At 35.9% G+C, this 10,176-nt stretch overlaps 1 protein-coding gene across 1 annotated transcript in view; it reads right to left on the bottom strand.

The window, feature by feature from the left end:
* USH2A (usherin) overlaps nucleotides 1-10,176 on the bottom strand; it is a 611,994-nt gene that overhangs the window by 284,402 nt on the left and 317,416 nt on the right. Inside the window, exon 35 of the mRNA XM_069459264.1 lies at nucleotides 4,792-4,943. Within this exon, the coding sequence (XP_069315365.1) occupies nucleotides 4,792-4,943 (152 nt within the window). The remainder of the gene's footprint in view (nucleotides 1-4,791; nucleotides 4,944-10,176) is intronic.

The raw sequence follows: 10,176 nt of genomic DNA, 5'->3' as shown, positions 1-10,176 counted from the left end.
TAAGTACCTGCTCTGCTTTGAGCATATTTCTTCAAAGAATCTCTTTTTGCTGTGAAATAAACTATTTTGACAGTAGCATCTTGTATGAATCCCTCATTTTGTCAGCAGGATCAAAGCGTACCTCATGTTTTCTTCCTCCTGCTGTTAAAGTCTAGCATTGGAGCTCCTGACCAAGGCGGTTGTTTGTGATTTTTCCAGAATATGTGGATCAGCTCACACTGTGATTGTGCCTATGGCTGTATGTCGCCATAGACTATTTCTGGGACTGCTTAAAAATAATTTGTATGTGATTACAAAAGGGAAGAAATGCATACAGTCTGTTTTTATAAGTTACTGAGTGAGGTGACAGCCTTCTGGCCTTTGTCAAAAAGCCACACCAAGCATCTTGACTCACACATACATACACACACACACACACACACACACAGACTTTTTTCTCTGAGCTACAGGTGTTTCTATTAGGTATGTAAAGATGGCATCATTCTGACATGAAGAAATAAAAGCACCTCAGTGACGTCGTCCTGAAGTATAATCACACACAAAAAATACTGGTATAGTGTTAACAAACCTATGCGGAAAACAGCAAAAGATGAATTCTTTGAAGAGAAAGACCCTGAAATAAAATATAATCCCTAACTACACAGGAGCAAGGAAGATTTCAAGAGCTAAATAGGTAAAAATAAGTGACCAGAGAAAGATGAAGCTAGCAAGAGGTTCAGAATTTTTTTACTATCTTTTAATCACTGTCTTAAACTTAGTGAACTAATCACTATAAACTCACCAGCATCACTCATAGATATTGGACCATTTATGATTTACGGAGCATGTTGATAACTCCAGCCTTATTCTGAAAGTGCAGGATCATGCCTCCCAAAGGGATCAGACATGCAATCTGCAGGAAGGCAAATATTCTCAATTATGAGACCTTTATTTGTTAGGGTGAATATACTTTCCCAATTATGAAAATAAATGTGAAAAAGACAGTGTTAATTTTTAATAAGCATGAGGTCACAATGTGTTTTATTTTCATCAGAGAAAAGCTGTGAGGTTCTTTAGATCTATAACTGCTACTCATTTTTTTTTTTTTAGTCTAATTAGCTTTGTACAAAAAAATGCTGAAGAAATGACTGGAAAAATATCAGTCTGTCATTTTATTAATAATATTCAGAACAATGAAATTGGTTTCATTGTGTCTATGTATGCAGTTCAAATTATTATATCATGATTTTAAAGTGTTCCAAATAGAATGAGACTCAAAAAGTTGAATAATGAAGGGCAATTCTGGATTATTAAATTAGAATTCTCAAATATACGATTAATTCAAAATAAACATTTTTTTGAATTTTCTTAGGTATTTGGATAAACTTCAGTCTTTATTTAAGTTTGGCAATCATACTATTTTGCTTTGACCTAGTCTTTCTTTTTTTTTTTTAATTTTACTTTTTTGTTTATCTATCTTGCCTTAAAGGGAATATGAAGGAAAAGGCACTTGGGAAGGTTAAACTTGGCTTGGCTTTGACCTGGAAACCTCCCTTGACACATAAAAAATATTTGAGAACAAAGTTGCAATAAAAACATACAAATATTTTAATAGAATTTCACTCTTAGTAAAACTCTTACCGTGTATCAAAAACCCTCGTATAAATGATATTTTATTTAATTTTTTACACCAAGCCTCCTAAGGCAGGTATTCTTTCCCTTTGTAGTAGTTAAGAAATCTAAGACTTAGCAGAAAAAGTATATTTCCCAAGGAGGCACGAGGAATAACAGCAAGTTTAGGTCAGACTTCTCATATAGGATTGTCTTGATGGCAATATATATTGCCATTAAGATTTAGATGTCTTAAATAAATTTATTTGCTTCTTTGCAAAAAAAAAGAATGTGAAAGGGTGTGTGTGTACATATATATGTATCTGGTTATATTTATCTGTATACGTATGTTACCACTAAGAAACCAAGGCAGCTTTTAACTACATCACACACCAAGTGACCTACAGTTTCACACCTCATCCTTAAGAGGGCCTCCGGAGAATCCATCCAATGAATGTTCCAAGGCCAGACACAGTCATAAAATTCTCAATCTTAGACTCCACTAGTGTTAATCTAACATTGGCTAAGTGGAGAGAAAAAAGCAAAGTGATTTTCCTATGGAAAAATGCATTGTATTTTATTATAGAAACACAAAATGTGAAGGGTTTCTAATATAATTGAAAGCAAAGAAAGCATTTTAAAAGTCTCAACTGCATTCTATATTAATTTTTTGTTATTTCAAACATTTATAAAACTCCCAATTACTGGATTTAATTCAACAATGAATATTAGCACCCTAAAATTAAGATCAAAGGCATTGGAAATTGTTTTTACGTTGGCATTTCTTTAAAAGCCAAATACATTGTTTAAATGTATAAGAACTGAACAAACCACGGGGGAATCTTTTTCAGATGTGTACAGAGCAATTCCTTTTGAACCGCTAACGAACTTTGGTCGGGCTAGGAAAACATATTGAGCTAAGACGATGTTAAAATGGTAAGAATAAGGAATTTATATATGCATTTTTATTTTAAAAATACTCTATTTTACCAAATTTATTCTTTTTTCCATTTTTTTTCTTTTACTATATAAGCAACTTGCCAATTTTGAGGGGAACCATAGCACACTCAGGAGTATGAAGCACATTTGTCATAGAAAACACTGAATAGTATTTCCCTGCATGCAGGGATAACAATGGTATTAAATACGTACAAGACGTAAAATAAACAGGCTTTTCTTTCTAAAAAACAAGAGTTACCATTAATAAATGTTGTTGGGTGAACAAAACATTAGACTCTTTCAACAATTTATTCTTTGATTTCTGCCAACAAAAGATTTAAAGACAAAAATGATAATTTTTTTGTTTTAATGAAATGTTCTATTTAAAATCTTATGACACTGGCTTCAGATAAAGAATATCTTTAAGAGACATGAATACACCATTACTACATTTGGCTGAATTTTGTTGAATACCACATTATAATTTAATGATAGGAAAGTCTGGCTTTTAAGATTGATTCATAGATCTCTTAAATCAATAAGGACACATTAAAAAGAATCATCAACAAAACAGAGCTGAATCTGTTATATCCTTCACGAGACTGTGATAGATATTCAGAAAACTCAGATGCATAATCGCTTAAAGGCATAATATATACTGTAATTGGCACAAAAATATTTTAGAAACCAATTGAAGACCATGGGTTTTAACTTCTTGGCAGCCCATAGTTGATTTGTTCTAAATAAAGACATTGTTGTTCAATCCCAGTGATTAGAGATGGATCATTGACTAGGGAAAAGTGTTTGCATACTGAGTACAGGATAAAGAAAAGTATCAAGGGAGAAAATAACTCTGTGCTGTAAGTCAGGACTGAGTCTAGAATGTATGAGGCTGTGGCAGAGAAGGTTTTACAATCCAATTCTGTTCTCCCCCTTCCCGTCAGGGCACTGTGGCATTTGATTTCTTAAGGTTAACGTCACCTACTATCCGTGCAGCACGCAGATCGATAATGGTGTCCCCGTTATTTAAAGTTGCCAGCACATCAAGAGGCAGTGTGGAGCCAATTAAGCAGCCAGAAGCACAATTTGCAGTTTATATTTTGAAAAAGTGTAAGTTTCAAGCTCATGTCACGTGTTCTTCTGTGTTTTTTTTTTTTTTTTTCTTTTTTTGAATGGAGAAGAAAAGCTGGCCTTTTGCCATTCCTGCTTTTAAGGGTAAGTATCCATCAGAGGGGTCTGGGCTATAAAATGCTTAATGGCAATAAAGACTATAGCTCAGCTTCACCAATGGATGATGTTAGCTGCTTGGAAAGCAACCCATCTCTGAAACAAAATGGGAGATATGATCATAAATAAGGAAGCAAAAATTAATCCATAGAGCTGTTTTTCAAGGTAATATTTATATAATACACTCTTCAATGAAGACAGGGTGCATTAAACTGATAGGGAATGAGCAAACACTGCCAAAAAGTGTCTACAACTAATGGGTATTTCCCTTAAAACAAGTGAAAACTAATTAATGCACTAATTAATCTGCAAGAAAAAGGCACAAAAGTATAATCTGATATTTTGAAACGACAGAATGTTCTGCTAGTTTAGGACAATTATGTATTATTAATTGGGTTTTAAAAATTATAGTAGAAATAAAAAGCATAATTTTCTCAAGCTTTTAACTGCTGATGAAATACAGACATAGATTTCAGATATAGATTTCTGAAATGTGACTATCAGAAGCTGATATTAGTGTAACTTTAAATACTGTTCTTATGAAGCTATATCACATTAATGAAATACAACTATTTTATTCTAATGGACGAGGTAAACACAACCTTTTAATTCATTAACCTGCTTGTTGGGGAACAGTGTCTTTTGCTATATTGTGGCACTTAGGAACTTTCAATTATTTTCCCTTTTTAACCTTAAACTTCGTTGTTGAACCCATTATTAGGAAGAAAAACATCCACCTTAAATATGCCACTAAATTAGGCGAAATTTTATGATTGCCTACTAAACCAGCCAACTTACCTTTCTTTCAGTAAAATATATATTTTGTCCTTCACTAGACCTATGTGCAGTCTTGAAATTTATGTTGAATATAAAATCTTAGTAACTATTAAATGAACTTTTATAAAAAGAAAAATATCCCATCCTGCTTGAAAGGCTAGCTGTGCAGACAGTGAGTCACTACCACTTACTTCTTCTTTGATATTCAGTGTCATCTGAAATTTAACATATTCTCAGAATGTAAATTCACATACTCACCAGTGGGCCCAGAGCACAACCTTTGGCCGTGCACGCTTGGACTCTGAAGGAATGCAAGCTCCAAGGAGCAAATCCATAAGCATGACAGCTGAGTTCTGAGGAATTGTGAATTAATATACCATCTAGATATAATCCATAACTCGTGATAACACCTGGGAAGATAATAATTGCCTTTTAGTATGACTACTAGACAATAGCAAAGGACATCTTAAGAAAGCAAGCAGTTCTTGATGTGATTTCTAGATTCATGGAATCACTACATCACAGTATCTAGCATTATTTCCCCTTTTCTAAACCTGTCTGTTTCCAAAGGATAAAATAGGCTTTACCCTTGAATATGAAATTGTTAAGCTAATTAATAGAGAGACAGAAATAGAACCCAATAATTCCAGTATAGGAATCTTTCTATTGTGCCGTATTAACTGCCGTCATTTGCGTTCCAGATCAAAAATGAGTAAGTGAGCACATTTATAATTTTTACTGCTTTCTAAAAAAGATGTTCTTAGGCCGGGCGCGGTGGCTCACGCCTGTAATCCTAGCTCTCTGGGAGGCCGAGGTGGGCGGATCGTTTGAGCTCAGGAGTTCGAGACCAGCCTGAGCAAGAGCGAGACCCCATCTCTACTAAAAATAGAAAGAAATTATATGGACAGCTAAAAATATATATAGAAAAAATTAGCCGGGCATGGTGGTGCATGCCTGTAGTCCCAGCTACTCGGGAGGCTGAGACAGGAGGATCGCTTGAGCCCAGGAGTTTGAGGTTGCTGTGAGCTAGGCTGACACCACGGCACTCACTCTAGCCTGGGCAACAAAGTGAGACTCTGTCTCAAAAAAAAAAAATAAATAAATAAAAATAAAAAAGATGTTCTTAATAGACGTGTTCCAGAAGTAAAGTGATCTTATCTGTTAATGCATATTTATATATTACTGACAATGGGTCAGGCACTGTTCTAAGCACCTGGCGTATAGTGTCTCCTGTTAAACCCTTTCTCACAGCATTCCTATAATAGAGGCAGTATTATTATCATCTTACAGATGAGGAAATTGAAGCACAGAGATTAAGCAACTTGCTCAAGGTCACATAGCTGGCAAGTGTTTTGAGTCAGGATTTGAATCTTGGTGGTTTGAATCTCCAGAGCCCGTGTTCTCAACTTACAAAATTAAATCACCTAAATATAAAGATTTGCACCAATTGTACAGATCACAGTCACGAAGCACTCATGAATGGGTGAAAGAAACTATGATTTGCTAGTTTCAGGGATCAATTAAAATTTATTTCAGAAGGAAAATCATGTGAATCTTCATTAAATCAACTAGTAGCGATATGAGAAATTGAAATGACTATTGAACATAATCATTTGATTTACGCAATAAAAACATTTTCATAGAAAGGAAGTTAGGGATTAGCATAACCAAGGGTCTATGTTCACTAGAAATATAGATCCCCAAACTGACTACACTAACGTTATACTGTGCGAAACAAAACTTTGCATATATGCTAAATTAGAGCCTCTGTCAAAGTAAAATTAATTTTACAGTGGCCTGAGTGTGCTCTTGAAGAATTATCTTAAATGTTCCTCTGTTAGATAATCTTCCCCAGGACAGAAGTTGGATGCTCCTCCTATAGTACACAGCACATCTCTATCATAGCACTTATCAATTTATCACATCATTAGTATTATTATTCCTTGTTTAATTGCCTGACCTCCCCAGTAGACTCTAGGGTCCCCAAGGCAATCATGACTCTTCCTTACCCATATATTTCTAGAACTTAGCACTATGCCTAAAACATAGTAGGTGTATAATAAATATTGAGTGAATTAATCAATAATTAATACAGAGCATAGTAATAATGTCAACATTCAATATAGAGTGAGAATTTAAGACTACTAGAAAAAGAGACACCTCCATCTCCGAAAGTTGCTAAAAATATGGTCTTCAAGAATAGCTCAGAGATACAGGTAGGAAAAGGAGAAGAAATAAGTTTGAAACAAGAGACTCTAGCCAAGGCCATCAAGGAAGTCCCTAAAAGTTGGCTACCAGGTGGCCTGACTCTCAGTCTTGTGAATGCAAAGGTTCTGTTTTATTACAATCAAATTAGGGATAACATTAATCATGGCACTATAACACCAGGAGCTCTTTTCCCCAATGTCCCTCTCTCCTGGGAGAGAATTGCTCATCTCTAGACTTGCTCACAATAGTCTGGCAGTGCCATCATCTGTGAACTTCTAGAATGTTGCATGCAGGATAGCCCTCACAACCTTGCTTTTGAATAAGAAATCCATTTACAGCAATAGAGTACGGCAGTGGGGTAATATCCATGGAAGCTACTCACCTTACAATATACCTTATCAACCCATAGCCTGAGAGATTGCTGGAATTACCTCTTGAAGTCTGTATTATAGGACAAGCCGAGTGACAACACCCTGTGAATGTTGGGTTCCTACAGGATGCTGCATAGGCTTTGAACTAAGGACCAATATCTGATGCTGGTTTTTCTATACTGAGAAAATGTGGGGATGGGCAGAAAGGGGAAGAAATAAGCATGTTTTGTCTTAATATTGCACTTAATCACTTACACAAAATATGTTTGCTTTCTCTGCCCACACAGAGAAATGCTTACATCATGCGTTCCAACAAAGGCATTGCTAAATTAGAAACTGAAAATATTACCTGGCAATTTGGGATCCCCATGCAGCTATCCCTACAGGCAAAGAGAAAAGGTATGTATGGAAGGAGAATCTGGCTTCCTGCTGACACTCGGGACATTCAAAAGGGCATCTGTTTATATGACCAGGTCCAATCATATAAGTATTGAAAGTTTACAGCAACCCAATAAAGATACAACCACTAAGGGCACACACTCTTTGGTAATAAAGATTTGGGTGCTTCACTAGGTAAAAAAAAAAAAAAATCCCAAACCCATGAACTACTGGCCGAGAACAAAGGGAAAAAGTTGTAAATATCAACTATGACCTCACAACTAATGATAGAAACAAGAATTGTAAATGCTATCATATTTTATTTCTTGCTTATTATTTAATATATAGAGATTTGTATATGATAACCAATTTTCCTTCCTCCTTTCCCCCATTGATTTATATAAAGAAGACAGGTGTTAATTTACAACTTAGGTGGGGGTTCCTTTTTTTTTTTTTTCCTTTTTTCTTTTTTTCTTTGAGACCAGGTCTTACTCTGTCACCCAGGCTGGAGTGACACCTGAAAAGAATGTGGTGCAATCATAGCTCAGTGTAGCCTCCAACTCCTGGGCTCAAATGATCTTCCTGCCTCAGCCTCCTGAGTAGCTAAGACCACAGGTGTGTGCTACCATGCTCAGCTAATTTTTTAAAATTATATGCACAGATGGGGATCTCTCTGTGTTGCCCAGGCTGGCCTTGAACTCCTGGCTTCAAGTCATCTTCCCAGCTCAGCCTCTCAATGCACTGGGATTACAGGTGTGAGCCACCACACCTGGCCACAGTTTAGTTTTTCTTAAGCTTCAGAATATCCAAGTAGGTGGTGTCTGAACTAAAAGGGGAATTAACATCCCCCCAAATAACCAATATGATGATGGAGCTGAGAGCATCTTCATTTATACAAAGCATAGTCGTATCTTGTTAGGTGGAAGCATAGAGTGATTATATTTGGTGATGGAAGGTGGTGGAAAGCAGAAGAGTGTTCATTGAGTGCTGAATAGCTAACATGGTGATTCACTTAATGTCCACAGCCCTGCATCCACACTTCTATAGTTTGCTCTGTCCTGCTGAGCTGCAAGCCTACAAGCTACCTTTCCAATTCTCTTGCTTGTTGGCTTTCCATTAGGTTTTGCTAGTGGGAGGCACTGCTTAGAAGGACACAACAGGGAGAAAGAAAAAATGTTCAGGTTCTAGCTCCAAGAGCTGAGGGCTTTGCTGACAGCTGCTACATCAGCAGAGAGGCAAAGTACCTGCAGCCTCAAGCATTCCAGACAGCAGAAGCATCTCTTCTGCATGTTCAGCTTCTTCAGTAGTAGAATGTTGTTGGCATTTCAAGTGTCAAATCAGCAAATACAGAAGCAAGCAGTGGCTCCCTGTCAATCACCCCTTTTGCTATTCCAGTGCTCACCACCCTTTCCCTTTCATTCTTCCAGCCCTTCCAACACCTTTGAAACTAACTCCTTCTGTAAAATACCCTCCGTCTTAAATACCTAGCACGTTTGCTCTTTTACCGATTAGATCTTGGTCAATGCATTATTTCAGGATTAGAGCTTTTTTATTTAAATGAGTTAATACTTTCAAAAAGCTACTGCTATGACCCATTTTCCTTTTAGAATATAACCTTGTATGGTTTTTCTTTCTGATAAGTCTATTACCCTTATTTCTAAATTTTATTTTTCTATCATGTACTACTTATGGCTTTACCAAAAAGTGTGGCTGCTAGCATCTGTTCTTTATTTCTAGTGTGACCATCTAGGGTAACTTTATAAATACCTATGGAAAGTATTATGGTTTAATGCCATTTAATACTTGACACAAAGAAAGCACAAATCAATTAAAACTAAGAAATGAAAGATATATAGTGAAAAAACCACCTACATATAATATACATAGAAAATTTAAGGGAAGAGAAAAATGAATATAATCACAGTAATAATAATGACCAAAAAAACATTATGTGTGAGGCACTCTGCGAAGCAATCATTTAATCCTCTCCAAAAAAAAAAATCTTATGAGCAAATAATGTGTTGCAGAACCTCTTAAAGAAACCATAAGACCCTTGAAATGCTATCTACTTGACCTGCTTTTCAGCCGAGATAGAAAGTACCCAAATCAATAATCCCCTTTTCTTACATAATTGGGGAACAGAGAATTTCTTTTATGTTAGGATTATGTGCATAATATCTCATTTATTTGACATATTGGGAAATGAGATATTTTATAGAAGTTAATTTTCGTTATAACTAAATCTCATCCCTTACGTATGAACTTAAAAAAAATCTTAACCATTTTTGAAGGAAATCTTTCTAGTAAGTGCCCACACACTTACCTGTCTTCTCACACAGAATATAATGAATATAATTGAATCATTTTGTGAACACTCACACTGTGATTATGGACAGCAAAGACTACATTCTGTAATTCAGCAATACCTTGGAGACTGATGCGATACAGGGCTCGTACCCAGCTACTTTCCTAAACATCACTTAGCGACTGCACCTTATTAATCCTTAGGTCTGTTTTTTGAGTTCTTCTCCATCCTCCCTCAGTGACAGTCTCTCAAAAGTTACTTCTTTTGTGTGTGTGTCTACCTGACTCTAGCAAGTCAACCCCTAGAAATCTATGTTGAGGAAATAGATAACCATGACATCTGGAAGTGTGGGTATAGAAAGAATAGACAGTTATTGAAAGA

The sequence above is a fragment of the Eulemur rufifrons genome, chromosome 27, assembly GCF_041146395.1.
Source record: "Eulemur rufifrons isolate Redbay chromosome 27, OSU_ERuf_1, whole genome shotgun sequence".
Lineage (NCBI taxonomy): Eukaryota > Metazoa > Chordata > Mammalia > Primates > Lemuridae > Eulemur > Eulemur rufifrons.
The sequence above is the reverse complement of the archived record's forward strand: the minus strand, read 5'-3'. Positions and strand labels throughout refer to the sequence as shown.